We start from the raw sequence: 23798 nt of genomic DNA on the forward strand, positions 1-23798 counted from the left end.
ATTAATAAAAGAAGAATTAAAGAGATAATATTTCTAAGTTATAGATTTTTGAAAAAAACGAAATATTATTTTTAAAGAAGTATAATCGATAATTTAATCTTCTAACTAAGTTTATTAGAAAAGAGAATTAAATAAAAAAGAATAAAATTATATTTATTAATTTCTTAATAATAATAATACTAATTTAATGGATTTAAAGATATTCTTAATAAGATATTAGATAATTCTTCGAGTAGTTTTATTAATAAGAAAGCTTACTTAATAATCGAAGATAATGAAATCTTATAGTTATTAGGTTTAGATAATTATATTATAAGAAGCTAGCTTAGCGAGTATATAGAAGCGAAAGATAAAGAAGTACGAAGATTCTTCGTTTTTATATTTAAAGAAGTATAAGAATTCTTTACTTTCACTATTAAAGAAGTATAAGAATCCTCGATTTTAGATTAATCTAGTATTAATAGAGGACTCTATTAATTTCTAGTAGTAAGTTATTATATGATGGCTACTGCTATATAGATATTACTATTACTATTATAATAACGTAAGATCCTCAGAAATCTTATTCCTAAGAAAGACGTTTTCTAAAAAAGACGTTTCTTAAGTAGTAAAAAGATGATTCTTCTTCTATAAAATCTAATTGTTTAAATATATCTTAATGTTAAGTTATGTCAAGCTATTAGTTACTAGCTTCTATCTGCTAAGTATAAGTTCGTAATAAGTTTATTATATAAATAAGTTATTAGATTTAGCGATATATATAATATATATTTCTCTTTTAATATTAATAGAATTATAATAATACTTTTTATTAAATTTATAATTTATAATTTTTATTCTTTTTATTATTAGATTTAAAGTTATTATCTTAAATATTATTCTTATTATTATTATTATTATTATCTTTATTTTAACTTTTTTTATTAAATTAATTATATTTTATTTTAATATAATAATATTTTTTATAATAAATATAATATTTAACTCGCTTTTAAATTATATAACTATTAAAATTAAATATAACTCTCTTTTATAATTTAATAATAATAATAAAATTTAAATTATTTAGAGTAAAATAATAAAAGTATTAAGTAGTAAAGATATAGCTAAATTTAATACGCTTAAAAAATAAATTAATAATTATTTAAATAAATTAAATAATAATATATTTTAGCGAGAAAATAAATTCTATATTTATCTTATTTATCGATTTATAATTTTAAATATAATAAATAAAATAGATTTTATAGATTTTATAAAAGAGAAAAATAAAAAAATTAGTTTTTAATTTTAATTTAAATAATATATTAATAATATTAAAATAAATATTTTTAAAATAAATTATAAAATTTAATATATCTTTATATTAGTTAAGATTTAATTTTAGTAATTAATAATAGAGATTATTAAGAGTATTAAAATCTTTAAACTTATTATTAATAATAATAATCTCTTATAAAAAATAAATATTAATTTCACTTTTTAAATTTAATTATAGATTATTATTAAAATAATTTTAAATAATACTAATAATTAATTTATATTTTAGCTTCTACTTAGCGACTTTATTTTTAATAATTTTAATAAATTTTATAATTTTAATATTAGATATATCTTCGATTAAGATAAAAATAATAAAATAACTTTCTTATTTAATTTTAATAAATTTAATAAAACGCTATATTATAAGATATTAATATATATTTTACTATTATATTTAAAAATCTTTAAACTTTTTAAATTTAATAATATAAAAAAATAATTTATTAAATTTTATATTTAAACTAATTTCTTTTAATATAATTTTAATTTTAATATATTATTTAAAATATAAAGAGATTAAGAGTTTATAAGAGAATTAAATTTAATAAATTATATAATAATATTAAAGAGATTTTTATTATTAATTAATTTAAGAAATAATTTATAAATTAATTTATTAAGAGTTATAAAGTTATTAGAGAAATAAATAAATATATAATTATATTCTTAATTTTTTAAACGCTTTTTAAATATACAAATTCAAGGTTTTCTAGTTCAGCCCTACCTTATTCTTTTATATATACTGATAAAATTAAATTAGCGCGAAAGAAAGAGAAGAGCTAATATTTTATTATTTATTTTAAAATTTTATAAAAGCGAGTTTATAAATATTATTAAAGTTATTAAATTTAAAATAATAAAATTGTATAAAGAAATCTTAATAAAGATTAACGAAGTAGAGTATATAATATATATTTATATAATAATATTTATTAAGAATATAAAATAATAGATATAGAATATAGAATTTAATTCTTTATTAATAAATCGAGATTATATAAAATATCTAATTTCTAAAAAATATAAATTAAATTTAATATTTAATATTAGATTTAATAAATACTTTTATTAAAGAGTTTTATATAAAAGATTAAAAGCGAAGTTATTATTTAATTTTATTAATTATTTAAAAACGCTAGAAATAAATTTAAAATAAATTTCTCTTATTAAAATCTTATTTTTTTTAAATTTTTTTTAAAGTAATTCGATTAATATAGTATATTTAAAGTTCGCTAATATAGTAAAATAAGTTTAATAAATTTTAATTAAAATTATTCTTATAATAAAAAACGCCGAAGTCTATATAATTAAATTTTACTATTTTTTTTTATTAGATTAAAATAGATTATAATCTTCTATTTATTATTTATAAAATTATTAAATATAAAAATATATAAAAATCTTTATTATTATATTACTACTTTTAAGAATATAATTATATTTAAAATAAATAATATCGCTCTTTTTAAAGATTATAGAGAGTATTATTTCTTTAAATTTAGAATATAACGCTATAGATTTTATTATATAATATTATACTTATATAATAAAAAATATTATTATTATTTTAATTTATAATATAATTAGCGAAGATAGAGATAATATAATTACTTTATTATATTAATTAAAAAAGTTATTTTAAAGATTATTTTAATATATCGCTTTTATTATATTATCGAAATTTAAATATAAAGAGAAATTTATTTTATTTAAAGATATAATATTAATAAAATCTTAATAAGAATTTAATAACGAGTTAAATATTTTTAATATATTTAAAAATTATAAGATATAAAAGATAAAATATTTAAAATATAAAGATTTTATAAAGTCTTTTATTATAGAAGAAATATTATTAAAAAAAAATTTTAAGCTTTTATAAATAGATTAAATATTTATATTAAATTATATTTTATTAAAGTAATATAGAAGTATATAACTTTAAATAATTTAGTAATCTTCTCTAGAGAAGATAAATATCGATAAAAAATTATTTTAATAATTATTATTATACTCTACTAATTTAAATATTTAGAGACTTTAAAATATTTATTTTATATATAAATTATTATAATATTATTAAGATATTATTATCTAAAGAAAGTATCTATTAAATATTTCGCTTTATATTTATTAATTTAATATAATATTTTAAATTAAAATTAATAATAGAGCTATAAAGAATTTATATTTAATATTTAATATTATTTAAATAATTATTATTATTCTTTAAAAGAGAGTAGAAGAATATAAGAAGCGAGTTAAAATTAATTATCTTAGAAGATAAATTATAAAAAAAGTCTATTATTTTAAATTATCTTAATAAGAAATTTATTAATAAGCTAAATTAATCGCTTTAGTCTATTAATCTTAAATATAATAATTTATTTATTTTAATATTTTAATAGATATATTAGATTAATTATAATAAATTAAATATAATTTTTTTTTATAATATTAGATTATAATAATATTAAAAATTAAGCTTTATAAATAGATATATCTTATTTCTTTTTAAATTTATTATATTAAAATATTAACTATATTAAAGATAAAATTAGAATAAAATTAAAATATTAATTATTAAAATATAGAAAATTTAAATATTAAATTATATTTAAAATTAATAACTTTATTTTTATTAGAATAAAAGAACTTATTTATTTAAATAAAGTATTTTTATATTAAATTTTATATAAGTAAATTAGAATATTTATATATATTACTATAATAAAGAATTTTTATATTTCTTAAATTAATTTTATTCTAGATACTTTTTATTTTAAATTATTTATAATTATAAATATTATAAAACTTTCTAATATTAAAAGTAAGAAGTATTATATTATATATATTAAATATATAAAATAACTTAATAAAATCTAATAATTAATCTATAAAGAAATTATTTTACTTCTAAATTAGAATTATAATATTTAATTTATATAAAATAAAGATAATTTATTTTAAAGGTTTTTATCTCGATAACAAAGAATATATTTATCTAAATTATAAAATAATAAAACTTATAGATACTTACTAAGTAGACGCTCTCTATAAGAAATTCTATTATATTTTTTACACTCTAAAATTATTTATCTCGATATTAGATTATTAAATATAAGATATAAATTATATAATACGGGAAATATAATATCTAAATATAGATATTAAGACTTAAAGTATAAGTTATTAAATTTCTAATTTAAAAACTATTAAAAAATCTTTAGAATTTAAATTTAGTAAAAATTCGAGAAATATTTAATATTTAATTTAAGAGAATTTCGAGAAGATAGATATAACTTATTTATTAACGATATTATTTTAAGCTTTATTATATATCTATATATCTATATTTTAATTTAGATAATTTTATAAAATAATTTAAAAAGTAGAAAGTTAATTCTAGCGTAAAGTTTATAGTATTAATAAATATATTTAAATAATAAGCGCTTTTTTAAAGTATTTAATAATAAAATTTCTTTTTAATTAAAGTATTTAATTTAAAGCTATATAAGTATTTATATTATTAAAAAATATTAAAGAATAAAATTTATAAATAGCTAGATTTAATTAATTAAAAGTTAAAAAATAATATAAATACTTATTTTTTAAATATTATAATTTAAATTATAATTTTTTTAAAAGATAGAAGTCTAGCGAGCGTAATTTATATATATATAAAAATATTAAATATAATTATAAAGCTCTTTTTTAATAGTGAGATATATAAAAAAACGATTAGTAGATTAATACTTTTTTAATAAAAAAATTATATAAATAAATAGTATTTTCGAGTATTTTAAAATAGATAATAGTATATATTTTCTTATTAGTATAATATAGAAGTCTTATAATAGAATTATTAATAGTTTTAATATTAATATAGTATTTTTATTTATCTTTAAAAGTATCTTCGGCTTTTTCTACTTTTTTTAAACTTCTTTAATTTTTTTATTAATTAGATATTTATTAATCTATATTTTATTTTTATAAATCTTATTTATAATAATAATAACTTAATCTTTAATTTTAAATTAATTAGAATTTTAAATTTAGGTTTTTAAGTTAATATAGCGATAATAGCGATAAAATATAAAATATATATTTATTTTTTTATAATTAGTTAGAGTAGATAAATAAGATAGATAAGCTAGATATATAGATCGTTATTATATATTCTACTATTAGCTTAAAAAAGATATTATAATATAATATTAATAGCGATATAGATAAAGGAAAGATGATATAATTTAGAATAAAAAAGAGATTTATATTTAATAAAATATTAGAATAAGATAATAATATAAAATTAGCGATAATAGAGAAAAAAGTAGAATAATATAATTAATATAAGTATTATAAATATTAATTTCGGAATATTAGATTTTTATTTATTTTTAAATATATAATCACGCTATATTCTACGCTATTTTAATTATATTTTATTAATACATTATATATTAACGAGTAAAGGCCTATGAATTAAATTCATAATTTTTTTTTTAATTAGGGCTATCGAGTAAGTAGGTAAGCGATCTTTAATAAGCGAACTTTAGTGAGCGATATTTGAATTCCTTGCACTTTAATAATTATAGAACTAAATTTAACAATTCTTTCTTTATCTAAAAGCCCATATTTCGTTCTATAATTTAAAAAAAGAAATTTCAAAATTTTAATAGAAAACAAAAAAGTTATTCTAAAATCAAATAATGTGTACTTGATTAGGGCTGTCCGACTGTCGAGCGAACTTTGGTAAGCGATATTTGAATTCCTTGCGCTTTAATAATCATAACACTTAATATCAAAATTCTTAAAAACTCGGAATGTACAAATAGCGTTTCAAAATTTAAAAAAAAAATCTCAAAATTTTAATAGAAAATAGAAAAGTTATTCTATGTGTTAATAATGTATACCTATTTTTTTGATAAGGGACTCAGCAGAGGGAGGCGTAGGAGGGCGAGATTTTGATAGTTGCGGACGCTAATTTATTTACCCGCGATGACTCAGCCGGTCTAACCAAAGAGCGTAGTGACCCTGAATTTATGATTGGCTGCACATACAAATTCAAGGTTTTCAAGCTCAGCCCTACCTTATTCTTTTATATATACTAATTCTAATAACTATTCTAAATTAAATAAAATAATTTTAAATAATATATTTATATTAAGAGACTTTTAAGAAATATATTTTTAATATTATTTTTATTTCTTCGCTAATATTAAGCTATATAATATTTTATTATCTAATTTAAATCTTTATATTAAATATAAGAATAAGAAGTTAATATATATTAATAATAGCGTATAAACTATTAGAGTATTTTTAAGTTTATTTAATCGAGTAATAAAAGCGTATAAAGAAATTTATTTAATAAATTATAATTATATTAAGTAATAAAATATTATAGTAAGTTATTTAACGATTTTATATTTTATTTAGATATTTCGTTATATTATTATACTTCTATATTATTATATAATATATTATTAAATATATAAATATTATAAAAAGCTATTTTAATCTTAATAGAGATTTAGTTAAAAAAAAAGATAGCGCTATAATTAATACTATAAATTAATTATTTTAAATATATATCTATTAAATATAATACTATTTTTTCTTTAGATAGATTAATTATATTTATTTATATTATATAATACTTATTTAATATATAAGCGAATATATAGTTAAAGTTTAGAGAAGAGATAGTATTATATAATAATATTATATAGATTAATAATATAATATAATATTTATCTTAGCTATTTAGATAATAAATATAATAATTATTAAATAAATTAAGTAAATATTTATTATTTAGATATACTAGTATAGATATATAATTAAAAATATTAAATATAGTTTATATAGAGCTACTTATAATATATTAATATATAATAAATCTTTAATATAAAATTAATATTATATTATTTCGCTATTAATTTATTATTAACTATTTATTAACTATTTATTAACTATTTATTAATATACTAATTTAAAGGAATAATAAGTTTTATTAAACTTATCATAAGTAAGAATTGTAGGTATATTATATTATCACATTATGAAAAATGTAAATTATTTGAAATAGGCTATTTTGTCAGATTCGGTGTGTAGTCTTTATTATACAGTCCACACCATTCGCCAAAATAACCAGTCTATATAAAGTAGACCTAAAATTCCCGCCACGACTAGGGCCCATAAGGTACTCTATAAGAATACTCTTTAATATAAACGTAGATAATCGAGTAAAAATAATTTCAATAAAATTCGAAACTATTTCTCTTCGTCCTCGATTCAAATTTATAAATCTCTCTCGTGAAAAAATCGTAAAAATCGTAAAAATCGTAAAATTAATAAAAATTAAAAAAATAAAAAAAATAAAAATAAACTGTGATAGTTATTAAAATTAACTTCTTATTAATTAAATTTAAATCAATTCTAAATTGATTAACTTCTTAGAAACTTATTATTAATATAATTCCTCTTTTTTCTATTAATTTATTTTAAAATTATAGAGCTTAACTTACGCTTTTAAATAAAAAAAGAATTATTAAATTTAGTCTTATAAGTATTCAAAGATAAGAAATTTAAATATTACTTATTAAAAACTTATTTACTCAATTAAGGATATTCTTTAAATATGAATTTAAATAGTTAAGTGATAGTAATTTTAATAAAGTTTAAAACTATTTCGCTTCGTTCTCGATTTAAATCTTTTTATCTCTCTTATTAAAGAATTATAAAATTAATAAAAATTCTAAAAATTCTAAAATTCTATAAAAATTCTATAAATTATAAAGTATAAAAATAAATATAAATATATTAAAATAGATTTTAAAATTAACTTCTTATTAATTATATCTAAATTAATTTAAAGTTAATTAACTTTTTAAAAAACTTTTTATTAATATAACTTCTCTTTTTTCTATTTTTTATTATTATCATTTTTATTAATTATAGAACTTATTTTATACTTTCTAATAGTTTATAATTTATAAAATTTAATCTTATAGTTCTAAGTAAATCTTAAATTAAAGTACTTTTACTCTTCGAGAGTTAAATTTAATCTCGAAATTAGATTTAAAAATTAGTTACTTTTTATAAATTTAATTTATAGATTTAAACTTATTACTATATATAAAAATAAGTTATCGCTAAGAATACCGCTTTAGAGTATATCTCTATTAGTATATATAATAGAATAAGATAGAGCTAAGCTTAAAAACCTTGAATTTATATATATAATTAATTATAAATTTAAGTTCGCTACGTTCCTTAATTAGATTAATTAACATATTATGAATAAATAAATTAGCGTCTATAACTATTTAAAAAATAGATATATATTATTAATATATAAAATAACTTTTTTATTTTCTATTAAATTTTTAAGATTTTTTTTTAGATTATAGAACGAAATATAGGCTTTTAGATTAAAAAAGAATTTTAAATTTAGTCTTATAATTATTAAAGCGTAAGAGATTTAAATATCGCTTATTAAAGTTCGTTCGCAATTATTAAAAAAATAGATATACGTTATTAACACATAGAATAACTTTTATATTTTCTATTAAATTTTTAAGGTTTTTTTGAAAAATTTCAGAATAAGATGTGGACTTTCAGATAAAATAAGAATTTTTAAATTTAGTCTTATAAATGTTTAAAAGTAGAGGATTTAAATATCGCTTATTAAAAACTTATTATCTTAATTAAGAATACTCTTTTATATAAGCTTAGATAGTCGAGTGGTAATAATTTTAATCAATTTCGGAACTATTCCGCTCCGTCCTCGGTTCGAATTCATTAATCTCCCTCGCTAAAAAATCGTAAAATCGTAGAATTTGTAGAATTTGTAAAACTTATAAGTTTTTTATAAATTATAAAAATAATAATAATAGTAGTTGAAATGAAAAGATTATAATAAATATTAAAATAAACTTTTTATTAATTAAATTTAAATTAATTTAAAGTTAATTAACTTTTTAGAAATCTATTATTAATATAACTTTTCTTTTTTCTATTAAAATTTTACTACTTTTTTTTTAAATCATAGAACTTAATCTACGCTTTCTAATAATTTAAGTTTTTTTTTAAAATTTAATCTTATAATTCTAAGTAAATCTTAAATTAAAATATTTTTACTCTTCGAAGTTCGAGAATCGAATTTAATCTCGAAATTAGATTTAAAAATAAATTACTTTTTATGAATTTAATTCATGGGCCTAAACTTGTCGATTAATGAATAGTTAATAATCTTATTAAAACTCTCTATAAGAATAAGTTTAAGAGATTTTATTAACTTATTAAATTAAAATATTACTTATAGTTTTACTATAACTTAATATTCTTAATATAAAAAAGTTATCTACTTTAAAGAAGCTATTTTATTAATTTTTATATTATAAATAATTAATTTAAACTATTTATCGAATTATTATATTAGACTTAATACTCTATAAACTCGCTATTTTATATCTAAATAACTATTTCTTTAACGCTATTATCGCTATCGTTATTAAACTTCTAAAACTTTTTTAAGAAATCTATATTTATTAGTATATATAAAAGAATAAGATAGAGCTAAGCTTGAAAATCTTAAATTTATATATATAGCTAATTATAAATTCGAGTTCGCTACGCTTTTTAATTAGACTAGTTAATTTATTATAAATAAATAGATTAATATTCGTAATTATTAAAAAAATAGATATATATTATTAATATATAGAATAACTTTTTTATTTTCTATTAAATTTTTAAGATTTTTTTTTTAAATTGTAGAATAAACTATAGGCTTTTAGAGAAGAAAAAAATTCTAAATTTAGTCTAAAAATTATTAAAGCGCAAGGAATTCAAATATCGCTTATCAACGTTCGCTCGACAGTCGAACAACTCTAATCAGATATACATTACTTAATTTTAGAATAACATTTTTATTTTCTATTAGGATTTTAAGATTTTTAAAAAAAAAAAAATTGTAGAACGAAATACGGGCTTTTAAATAAGAAAAGAATATCTAGATTAAGTCTTATTAATATTTAAAGGTAAAGAATTTAAATATCGCTTATTAAAAACTTATTTAGTTTATTAAGAATACTCTTTTATATAAGCTCAGATAGTCGAGTAGTAATAATTTTAATCAATTTCGGAACTATTTCGCTCCGTCCTCGGTTCGAATCCATTAATCTCCCTCGCTAAAAAATCGTAAAATCGTAAAAATTATAAAAATTTTTATACCTTAGAGGAAATATATGATTAGGGTATATCACGTGACTATACCGTTAACTCGATTTTCGTTATAACTTTCAATCAACTTTCCATTAACTTTTCATTGATATTAAATTTTCTATAAAAATAAATTATTCGATATTCGAAATTAATAGATAATTAACTTGTAGTTCCCTTATTATATATTAAGATTTAGACTAATTCGGGTATCTCGCTTCGCTTATCATAGTCTATTCATCAACGTCACGTGATTTATTTTTCGATTTTTCGATTTTTCTCGAAATTTAATATATAAGTAAGATATGTAGCCCTATAGGGCTGTGGGACTTAAAGAAATTTTCGAAAAATTTCATAAATTACCGCTATTCATTAATTCTCTACTCGTAATATATTAATGTATTACTTTATAGCGTAGTATTGAAATAATAATAAATCGAGATCTCTTTCATATTTCATTAACTGTTCATTTACTATCCATTAATAGTAAGTTCGACTAAATCTTCTATGAATAGAAAATTTTATATAACTCTATTGGACATACGTTATATAGAACGTAAAATCTAAATATATCCGGTATGTAGTCCTTATTATACAAATCGTATCATTATTGTTAATGACTTATCTATTTTCTATTAATAGTAAATTCTCATATGTAGTAGCTCCCGTAAGGTAAATAATAAAAATAATAATAATAATAATTAAAATAAAAAGACTATAATAGATATTAGAATTAACTTCTTATTAATTAAATTAAATTTAATTTAAAGTTAATTAACTTTCTAGAAATCTATTATTAATACAACTTCTCTTTTTTCTATTAAAATTTTACTATTATTTTTTTAAATTATAGAACTTAATCTATATTTTTTAATAATTTAAAATTTTTAAAATTCGATCTTATAATTCTAAGTAAATGTTAAATTAATATATTTTTACTTCTCGAAGTTCGAGAATCGAATTTAATCTCGAAATCAAATTTAAAAATAAATTACTTTCTATGAATTTAATTTATAGGGCCTAAACTTATTTATTATTAATATTTTAAATATTATATCTTTAAATTATCGCTATTATAATTACTGTTATTAAGAATTAAATATTTAAAATAATCTTTATAGAGATTTTATAATTAACGAGTAAAGGCCTATGAATTAAATTCATAACCGTTTTTTTTGATCAGGGCTGTCGATTAAATTTAGTGAGCGGTCTTTGGTAAGCGATCTTTGGTGAGCGATATTTGAATTCCTTGCCTTTAAATATCTATAAGACTAAATTTAGTAATTCCTTTTTTATCTGAAAGCCCACATTACGTTCTATAATTTAAAAGAAAAATCCTAAAATTTTAATAGAAAAAAAAAAGTTATTCTAAAATTAAATAATGTGCATCTGTTTTTTAATTAGGGCTGTCGAGCGAACTTTGGTGAGCGAACTTTGATGAGCGATATTTGAATTCCTTGCGCTTTAATAATTATAAGACTAAATTTGAAACTTTTATTTTTATCTAAAAGCTCATATTTCGTTCTATAATTTAAAAAAAAAATCTTAAAATTTTAATAGAAAACAAAAAAGTTATTCTATATATTAATAATGTATATCTATTTTTTTATTAAGAGAGGCGCGGGAGGGCGAGATTTTAATAATTGCGGACGCTAATTTATTTATTCGCGATAACTCAGCCGGTCTAACTAAAACGCGTATAGAACCCGAATTTATAATTGACTACACATACAAATTTAAGGTTTTCAAGCTTAGCTCTATCTTATTCTATTATATATACTAATAATATATAGCTAAAAGAATTTCTTCTAATTATTTTATTTAAATATTCTTATATATATTCTTTAATTTTAAATTAATCGATTTTTAATATATATTAAATAGTCTAAAATAAATTTCTAAAAAATCTTTTTTTAATAAAAAGTAAAATTTAGATTATATTTTAATAAGAGCTATAATTTAATATAGTCGTTTTTAAATTTTAAATTTTTACTTTATCTACTCTATTTTAAATACTACGAACTTTAAAACTTATATTTTTTAATTTTATTTATATAAAAGAGTAAAGATATAGAGAGTATAAGAGATATATTTTTACGCTAGTTACTCGATATTAAGTTATCTTAACTACTTAATATTAATTTTACTTTTATTACTTAATATTATTTTTTCTTAATTACTTAATTTACTTTATCTACTCTATTTTAAATATTACGAACTTTAAATCTTATATTTTTTAATTTTATTTATATAAAAGAGTAGTAATATAGAGAGTATAAGAGATATATTTTTACGCTAGTTACTCGATATCAACTTATCTTAACTACTTAATACTAATTTTACTTTTATTACTTAATATTAATTTATCTTAATTACTTAATTTAAACTTTACTTTAATTATTTAATATTAATCTTATTTTAATAATTTAATAAAAATCGATAAGATTATTTTATTTTATCTATTTAATTTTAATATTATTAATATTAAATTTTATATTTACTAAGTTTCGCTTATAAGAGAATTAATATAAAATTTAGTCTTATAAGACTTAATAAGACTTAATATAGTCTTAATAGACGAGTATATTAATAAGTAGATTCCCTTAGCTAGATAATCAATTAATTCATCTATATATATAGCTTTTATAGTATACTTTCATATTAATAATAGCAATATCGAGTTAAGTATAAGTAACTATTAACTTATCTACTTACTACGCTTTCTTCGCTCGATAATTATATATTCTTAATAACGCAGTTAAGAAATTGATTTTACTAGATCTATTTCTTTAATTAATTAAAGCTTCCGCCTCGCTATAGTAATAGACTTTCTACGAAGTTAAGTTATCTTATTAATACTACTACTAAAAGTAGAATACTAGATATATTAAAAAAGAATAATTGTAACTAAAAGACTAATTATTAATTTATAAGATATATAGATATTTATATATATAAAATAGATAATTAATAGTAACTAGTAATTACTAGTCTTAATAATACGCGATATATATATAATAGATAATACTTCTCGACAGTCTTAGAAGCTAAACCTTAGTATATTATATCTCATATTAGTTTTTATATCTACGCTTTATATTCGAGATTAATTATTTACCCGATCTTATTAAATCTATAAAAAACCTCGATAGAGAAAATAGAAAGAGTGTCGAGGCTTTGGATACCCGTTTCGGGACCTCGGAATAATATGAGGGTTTTTAATGTTTTACCCGTATTGTTTCGGAACCTCGAAATAATATAAGGATTTTTGATAGTTTACTCGTATTGTTTCGGGACATCGAAATAATATAAGAGTTTTTGATGATTTGCTCATATTATTTTAGGACCTCGGAAGAAATAAGGATTTTAGTTTAATATTTTATATATAGGAATTAAATAACGATAGCCCTCCCGTCGATAGATACGGACTAAAAAAATAAGCTATCGTTATGAGATGAATCTATTAAAAGATTATCGAAGTTTAGTTTAATATCTTTTAGAAAGTATAAGAATATTTTAATACTATTCTATTCGCTTTCGAGCTTATAATCTATTAAAAGTAGAATATTAGATATATTAGAAAAGAATAATTATAACTAAAAGACTAATTATCAATTTATAGAATATATGAATATTTATATCTATAAAATAGATAGCTAATAGTAGCTAATAATTACTAGCTCTGATAATACGCGATATGTATACGATAGCCGAAGGAGCTAATATTATAACAACTACTAGTTCTTTAGATAAAGAGATACGTATCGTACGAATCTCTTAATTTAATAGTTATACTATTAATCTTATTTCATATATTAATAATAGATTTCATCGTTAAGCTATTAAAAGTTAATAGTTATAATATTTTACTTATTATAATAAATAAACTTATTAAAAAGATTATTCTCGTATTAAGAAAAAGTATTTAAAATAATATTAATTAAGTAAACGTTATTATCGTAATACTTTATAAGTATAATTAAGAAATTTTATAATTCTTTATTAATAATAAGGATTTTAAATTAATATTATAATTCTAGAAGATTATCTTTAAGCGACTTAGCGTAAATTTTCTTATATTTACTATTTATTATTCTTAGATAGATAAGTAATTTAAATATATAAATTAAATTATAAAAATAGCTCTTCGATATTATATAGTAAAGAATATTAATTAATATTAAATATTTATTATTTATTAATATAATTCTTAATAATTTGATTAATTTAATTATCGAGTTCGCGTTTAATAAGATAGTTTACGAATTTCGAGTTAATAATAATATTAATCTTCTCGAGAATTTATCTTTATAAGACTTTAATAAATTATAACTAATTAAGTATAAAGTCGCTAATAAAATTATAGCTTTTATTAATATTATAATTAAAGCTTATTATGATAATAAATATAAGTTTCTTAATTTTAAGAAAGATAATAAGATCTATCTTCGTCTATATTATAATTATAAGATTTTAAAAAAAAGAAATTAAAAACTTTATTAATAGCGCGTTAATCTTTTTTCTAAATAATTTATAAAGTCGATAATCTTATCTATAAATTTATTTTATTATCTATTATAAGAATTTACTTAATTATCTTAATTACTTAATTAAAATCCTGTCTATATTTAATAATAAGAATTTATATTAATATTCTTAATTTATAAATTTATCTTCTATTATTAATAAGAATAAATTATTAAATTTCTATAAGATTAAAAAAATTCTTAAGAAGTAAATAATTAATAATAAGTTATAATATCTTCTTAAATAATGAGATTATAGCTTATAAGATAATATTTAATATAAATTCGAGAATCTAGATTTCGCTATAGATCTTATTAAAGAATAAAAAAAAAAAAAATCGATATTCTTATAAGAAAAATATCGTAATATAATATCTTAGTTATAAAAGTATTAAAAGTATCTATAATAGAGAAATTAAGATCTTTATAAGAAAAATATTATAATATAATAATTATAAAAGTATTAAAAGTATTTATAACTAAGAAAATACTTTTCTAATAATTACTTTTCTAGTAATTATTTTCTTAGCAATTACTTTCTTAATAATTAGTAAGAATAATACTTTAAGTTATTATTTCGCTAACTTTAAGAGTTTAGAATTCGAATTTTATATAATTAATCGAATATCGTCTTAGTATTATTATCGGATCTCGCTAATTAATAATTATATTATTACTCGCTACGGTGATATCGAGAAGAAGCGAAAGAATTATCGAATTATAAGGAATGTTTTTCTACGAAAGATCGTGTAGGGAGGAAAGTTATTCTTAATTTACGGGAAAGTTCTTAAAGGAAGAAAAGTCCGTACTTGAAGGAAGGCCTTTTCGGCTATCCGATAAACGCCGAGAGATAATAAATTATTTTCTCCGCACTATTATTTCGATTACTACTCTATTATATTCATATAATTTAATTAATATAGTCTAGATCTATTATATAGATTATAATAGCGACGAAGATCTTAAGCTCTAAATACTGTTATAGAGTATTAATAAGAATCGCGAGAGTTTTAGATAGATAAATACGACTTCTATGTCACCAGAGTTAAATATCTAGAACTAATTATTATAACGAAAGGAGTAAAAATAGATATAAAGAAAATTGAGATTATTACTTAATAAAAGAAACTTAGATATATTAAAGATATATAAGCATTCCTAAGATTCGCTAATTTCTATCGAAAGTTTATTGCGAGATACTCTAAAATCGCTATATCTCTAATAAATCTTATTTATACTTAATAGAAAAAAGACTTTATCTATCTATAGACTTAAGAATACTCTAAATAACTCGCTTTTAAAATACTTAAAAAAGCTTTTACTACTACTCTTATATTTACTTATTTTAATTTAAATAAAAAGACTTAACTAAAAATAAACGCGTCTAATTTTATAATTACTATTATTCTATCGTAAGAAGATAAAGATAGAATATTTAAATCTATAATATTTCTCTTTAAGAAGATATCTTCTATAGAGTATAATTATAATATTTATAATAAGAAACTTATAGCTATAATATAGATCTTCGAGAAATAATATTCTAAGCTAGCTAATATCTCTATCGAGAACTCTATTAAAGTTATTTTAAATTATAAAAACTTATAATACTTTATATTCTTTTAAATAATTTAACTTTTATTAAATAAGATAGGCGAAGTTTCTTTTTAAATTTAACTTCTATATTACTTATTACTCGGGAAAATAAAGTATTAAATCTAATAACCTTATTCGACGAGTAGAAGATTTATCTAAAAATAAGAATAATAATTATACCCGTTATCGATATTATATAATTCTTAAAAATAATAATTTTAATAAAGATATTAAAAACGTTATATATCTTACTTTTATATTTCTAGATAATATAAGAGAAAATATTATCTCTTTAGCTATAATATTATATAAACTTAATAAATAAGATAATATTAATAATAAAAAGTCTAATAAAGAATTATTATTAGAGACCTTAATAAAGAGTTCTGAAGAGGAGTTTATAGAAGAATTAAGAGAAGTCTCTATTATTAATACTTCTAAGTTATTATATTAGATAAAAAACGCTTATAATTATAATAATACTATTTAAAAAATTATTTAATTAAAAATATTTAAATAGAGAAAGCTATTACTTAAAATAATTAAGAGTAATCTTAAGCTAGAATTAGATAATTATTATCTTTATAACGAGTTATTATATATTAATAACAGACTATATATACTAGATATTTCCGAATTACGAATTAAGATTATTAGAGACATTTATAACTTTTTACTCGAAGGCTATATTAATAAATTATTAATCTATAATAGATTAAGTAGATACTACTATTAGTTAAGAATAATAGATTTTATTATCTACTATATTAAGAGCTACTATATTTATAAAAGATTTAAAACTTATAAAAAAAAATAAGATCTTCTTAAATCTCTTTTTATTTTTAAATAATATTAATAAAATATTTTTATTAACTTTATTATATTATTATCTATCTATCTTAGATATAGATATTTCTATTAATATATTATAATAATTATAAATAGGCTTAATAAAAAGAAAAAATTTCTTTCTTTAGACTCTTTAGAAGTAAAGGTAGTAGTTTAAGTCTTTATCGAATTCATATAGCGAGAGAAAGGATATTTATTTACTATTATTTTAAATCGAGATATCTAATTTATAGCATATTTCTAAAAAAGACTATATAAAAGAATTAAGATTAAATCTAAACTTTTTATTATATTTTATCTTAAAATTAATAAATAGATAAAGAACGCTAACGTTATCTTAAAATAATATTTTAAAGTTTATATTAATTATAATTAAAATAACTAGATAAATTTATTATTAATAGTAAAGTTCGAAGCTAACTTCGATAAGAACGCTTTATCGAGCGTATTATTATTTTTACTTATTAAAGAATATATTTCTTACTCGAGAATAAAATTCTTTATCTTTTAAGATTAATTTATTAATTAAAGAATAAAGAGAGATATTAAGTTAGCTAATAGATTTATTAAAAAGATAAATATTATAAAAAATTATTTAAGAAGTTAGCTTAAATAATTATAAACTTTATAGAAGAAGTAAACTAATTATTACTAGCTCTCGATATTAGAATTTAAAATCGAAGATATAATTATACTTAATAAAAGAAATATTAAAATTATATATCTTAATAAATTACTAAATTATAAGAATTTCGAATCGTTTAAAATTATTAAAACTTTAAATAATTTCGCTTACGAGTTAAAACTCTTAACTTTTATAAATAATATTTACTTTATTTTCTATTTATAACTATTATATTTTAATAATAGCGATTCTCTATTAAGATAGATTAAGTCTCTATTACTTTCTATTAATATTAATAAAAAAAATAAAATTTATAATATTAAAGAAATAGTTTAATTTAAATTAGATAAATAAAAAAATAATCTTTTAACTAATAAGAGGGGATATTTAATATATAAAATTAGGTATAAAGACTCTAAGATTAAGAAAAATCTATTTTAATAATTATTTACGAATATAGTAAAATGTCTAAATCTGATAGTAGACTTCTATTATTATTATCCCGAGATTATTAACCTTTATTTATTATTTAAAAGATTTTTAGAATAATTTTCTCTATTAGCGCTATTAATCTATAGTAGCTATATCGACTTATAAGAAGATCTTAAACTTATTATAAAATACTAAATTAATGTATTTAAGAATATTATTTTATATATATCTAGATATACTTTTTATAAGATCGATGTCTACTATATAATAATTATCGCTAAAGTTTTAAATTAAAAAAAAAGATAATATTACGATTTTAATAATCTTATTTATATTATAACCTAATTAAGCTTAGCGTATTAAAGCCTTTCGGCCTTTCTATCTTATTATAAAATCTATATTTATAATAATTCTATATAGATAGTATTCTCTTTATACTATAATACGAGTTACTAGGTATATATATTATTAAGTTTCTAATATAGAGATATATAAATTAATATTATCTCGAAGTATTTCTCAGATAGTAGTAGTTTATATAAGATTAAATACAGTACGTGAAGTAAGAAATAGATTCTTTAAAAGATAACTAATAGCTACTCGATACTTAATTATTATTAATTAATACTCTAAAAGTAGTAAAATACGCTAAAGAAGATTATCACGTTTTTCAAGAAATGTCTATCTCTCACTGATTTTCGTAGCTTATTTTTACTACTTTAAGGTTTAATCTAATTCGTTCTTATTAGAAGTAGATAGAGTAGTAATTTAAGATATATTAAACTATTAATAGTAAAGTTATTTAATAATTAAAATAAGAAAGCTATTAAATGTGAGGGAAGAATCTCGATTAAATTTGTTATCTCGGCGTTAGCGTTTATCGAATAGCGAGGACATTATCTTTCTTTTTTTCTTAATATCTAATAAGAAATTTAGTCTTATAAGACTTAATAAGACTTAATATAATCTTAATAGACGAGTATATTAATAAGTAGATTCTCTTAACTAGATAATTATTTAATCTATTTATATATATAGCTTTTATAATATACTTTCATATTAAGAATATATATAAAGAAGAGTATTAAAATTTAAATTATATAACTTTTAGCGTTTTAATAATTATATAATATATCTTAGCGTATTTATATTAAGTCGCTCTTTTCTTTATAGTAACTTTATAGTTAATATAACTACGTATTCTATATTTATATTTTAATAGAATTTAAAGATATTATAATTATAATTAAAATAGTTATTAGATTTTTAATAATTTTAAAAATTTTAATATCTTTAAAATTAAGATTAAATTTTCTTTAATTAATTAATAAGTTAACGCCTTCGCGGATTTTCGGCTCGTGGCTATGCAAATGAGAGTTGTGAACTGGTTGCCGAAAATTCAACGTAGCAATTACCCTGATCAGACTTCTGACCATTTGAGAAACAGTTGAGCTGGTCTATGGCCCAACACAGGGCCAAGGATGACGCATACCACCATGGGATCGTAGTGATTGCCGTGGATGCCAGCAGCAAGCAGGCCATCGAAAGGAAGACATGCCCGATGATGACCGTGAAGATCTGTAGAGGAAGGCACTGAAACCGATGCCTTTGATTAAACGTTATCATGAACACAAGAAGTATGATGGCTATGCTGAGTAGCTGATGTGTAGTGGAGCAGGCTTGAACGCCCGTACGAAGGGTACTTTCTGATATTGCTGCACTCAGAGCCCATGAGACCTATCAAAGCTGTAGTGTGTATGCATTCCAGTATACGGTAACATGGTCTCTGTTTGGCTTCTCTATCGACACAGGGTTTTCATACCATCACGCTCTAATAACACCAAGAGCTGCTTTGAGATCTTCATGTCGACTGTCAGAATGGCGGCAAATGAAAAGGATATCCCCCGTTCTTGATCCTGAAGACGCTGAGCAAAAAGCTGTACATACTAAACATCACGCCCCCCCAAATGAAAACTGCCAGTTGCTGCTTCTTAGGATCTGACATGCGAGGTACTCTTAGCGCTAAGGCTATGGTTGCGAACGAAAGAGTGCCATCTAAGTGAAGACCATTAGTGTGAAAGTGCTAAGAGCCGACGTCGACTAGGAGAACATACACATAGCAGCTACAATTTGGGTCTCCATGCCGAATTGATTGGAGAATCCACCAGCGAAATAGGATATACCACCTTGGCCATTCCCTGCCACGTATGGGACCTTCCTGATGTGATTGAACATGTGACCGCTCGTGAACAGTAGAATGGTGATTAGACTAATTCCAGCCCACAGATTTCTGTTTTGTATCACGGGTAGAATGTATGGGTATGCGACACTCAAGAAGGACACAATGCCAAGGAGAGTAGTAGTGACCGTGATGATGCGAACATAATTTAAGGGTCGTTGTATGGCGGGTTTGTGACCGTCTGGCAAATAACGACTAATCCATCCAACCACTTGCTCGGCGGACTGGGGACTTCGAGATCACCAAAGTCAGCCAAGGGGCGCATCGAGATCTTCCACACAACTCACCCAGCTGTGAAGTCATATCGAATGGGCTGCCCGTCTGGCTTTGCATTCTGACCGGTTGTTGGTGGAAATAAAAGAAAGATGGGAGCCGTTTGTAGCATAAGCTAGGGAGCAGCTGTAAGCAAAAGCCAGCCACTGGCAGCATCAATGCCACATTCGTAAGGAAGTACCTTCTGGAATGTCCCCTTCCCATCTGCGAAATCTAGAGTCCCCAGCAGAGTTCGAGAGTCTCCGTGTCGGTCTCCCTTTGCCCAACTTCGTCCGAGCAGATCCCATTCAGGTTGAAACTCACGGCATAGTTGGCAGCCGAAGCGTGCTTCCAGAGCGGTAAGAAGAACGACCACGGAATAATTACGAGGAATTGCCGTCAAATCGTCGTACGAAGCATCATCTAGTCGCAAAGGTGCGGATGATTGTGATTTGACATGGTAATCTTCAAAAGTCCCAACAAATGATGGTTTTTTTGCCCCAAGGCATAGAATAGGCAGCAGTGTCAGAGCGAGTAAACCGAACAAGTTCATTCTGGCTCACTAGGGTATCAGTTGTGGGTGTGAGAATAAACAGCAATACAGGTCGTTTTTACATTTCTGGCCTTCGCATCATCGTTTATCCGTTATATTAGACTAAATGCCGCAGCTTAGCACTAGTGCTGGTTTTGTTTACTTTTGGCATTCACGCGTCTGTCCTCCTCCTTTTAACGAGATGTTATGATTTGAGAGGAATCGCATTGTTGACCTAAGTGTCGAGCGCAATGGAGCAGTTGCAGTTGGCCCTCGAGTCTCGTGCCTTCGAGCTGGCTTACCAAAGAACTTGTTGCCAGGTTGAAGCTGTTTGTGATGCAGAACGACTCAGGCAGCTTCGAGTACGCACAATACTCTTGGAGGATGACAACGACGACCTACACACACAATTGTCTCAAAATGACGATCGCATTGATCGACTGGAAAGATTCAACGAGCGTCTCCAAGAGGATCTGGAAGTCTGTGGCCGAAGACTTGAAAGCGCACAGGAAAAATTACGAATCAAATCACGAGAAGTTGAAACATTGAAGGTATTTGCGAACACAAGCACAATAGTAATGCCATAGACAAGCTTACTTCTCATCATAGGCAGAACTCAATTCTTTGCACGGAGTGACCATGGACTCTACGAAATTACTGACGGAGAAGCTCACCCTAGCCCGCGAGCTGTCAGCATTGAAACCCGAGGTCGACCACTTGCGATCTCAAGCCGCATCACATCAGTCGTTGCTTGCGGAGAAACTGTCTCTACAGCAGCAATTGAGCACGGTGCAGGTGGAGCTGGAAAGAGAAAAGCGTGCCACCCAGCGAGTGCTAGCTAAGGAGGGTAAATTACAGGCTGAAGATGCCAAACTTGAATCCCAATTAGAGAATTTGCAAGCGGATCTTGCAAAAGAACGTCGAGAACGACAGAAGGTAGAGCGCGAGGCTCAAAAGAGTTCCACTCAATCAGAAAACAGGATAACAACACTGGAGTCTCGGTTGGATGCATTCAGGAACAAATTGAAGTCTACTAAGGAGCAGCTCAAAGAAGCGCAAACGTCCATGCAGACAGCACAAGCATCCAATCACAGCACATCAAGTCGCGCATCCGCGTCGGTGGACTCAACCACGTTCGTGGCCGGGAACCCACATAAACGAGCAGCTGCGCACATAGATGCCGATACAATAATCGGTACGCCCGGAGACCTTCCAGCTGCGAAGAAGAGCAAGCGGAAGTCAACTCTGATTGGCGAGAAATCCACATTTTCCATCACTCCTTTCCTCAATCGAACGGCGAGCGTGGCTCCAGAAAGCCCACCTTCAGACGACGCTAGTGGACATGACGAAGAGCATGTCAAAGGATCTGATCGCCTGATTGGGACTGCCAACCAAAAGGCGGCGTCGTCCGAGGCAATCTCTGACCCGGTGGACATGTCTGACGCCATGAAAAACGTTGTACAAACGAAAATAGTCGGTGTACTTGGAAATGCGAAGACAGGCAGAATCAACTCAAGAGCCCCTGCGCGAAGGACAAAAGCTGCGCCCACCTTAGAATTGGTTGCAGAGGAGAATGTTGAGAATGAAGGATCAACGACGAGCATGAGCGAGCCCGCAGGCAACAAAGGTTCCTCCAACGAGATATTTTATGGCGGTCTCGAAATGAAAAAGAGGAAGAGAAAGCTGCTCGGAGGTGGTCTTGGGAAGACACTGTTTGACGAGGATGAGGGGGATACACTCAAAGGTGACCGAGGACTGCTTGGTGGTGTCAAAGGGTTTGGGACGCTGGGAAAAGGGGGACTCGGGGCTTCAAAACTTGGGCCTCGCAAAGCAATTGGTCCCAGCGTGAGTACTTTCGGTGCCATATCCCCCTTGAAAAAGGACAGGAAGGGTGCTCAGTAATGGGTGAGAACCTTGTGAAAGAGTCTGGATACAAATGCGATTTCCAATGATTTTATGGGCCAATGGGCAGCATCTTGAAAAGTTCGAACAAAATGTATGCTAAAATTCCTTGGTTGCAAAGTAGTACAGCATAGTATCCGAGATTCGGACACTCTACTTTTTTGTGACAGAAGATCCCTGCAGCTGTACCCCTGATTGCATATTCGTATATACCCGGAAGTGCCCGATACCTGGTAATGCCCGATTTAAAATCCGATAAGTCCGGCGCAACACCAAAATATGGGCATTGTT

At 22.3% G+C, this 23798-nt stretch overlaps 2 protein-coding genes across 2 annotated transcripts; one reads left to right on the top strand and one right to left on the bottom strand.

Moving 5' to 3' along the window:
* Positions 1-20406: 20406 nt before the first annotated feature.
* Positions 20407-21626, bottom strand: HO133_008069 (uncharacterized protein; the record flags this gene model as incomplete). Its single annotated transcript, XM_037298937.1, has 5 exons — positions 20407-20441; positions 20530-20637; positions 20697-21052; positions 21109-21209; positions 21276-21626. The coding sequence occupies 5 exons, from the start codon at positions 21624-21626 to the stop codon at positions 20407-20409; spliced, it is 951 nt and encodes a 316-aa protein (XP_037156273.1).
* Positions 21627-21856: 230 nt separating this feature from the next.
* Positions 21857-23507, top strand: HO133_008070 (uncharacterized protein; the record flags this gene model as incomplete). Its single annotated transcript, XM_037298938.1, has 2 exons — positions 21857-22156; positions 22215-23507. The coding sequence occupies 2 exons, from the start codon at positions 21857-21859 to the stop codon at positions 23505-23507; spliced, it is 1593 nt and encodes a 530-aa protein (XP_037156274.1).
* Between the last annotated feature and the right edge of the window lie 291 nt (positions 23508-23798).

Source organism: Letharia lupina, assembly GCF_014066315.1.
Source record: "Letharia lupina isolate WasteWater1 chromosome Unknown contig_4, whole genome shotgun sequence".
NCBI classification, from domain to species: domain Eukaryota; kingdom Fungi; phylum Ascomycota; class Lecanoromycetes; order Lecanorales; family Parmeliaceae; genus Letharia; species Letharia lupina.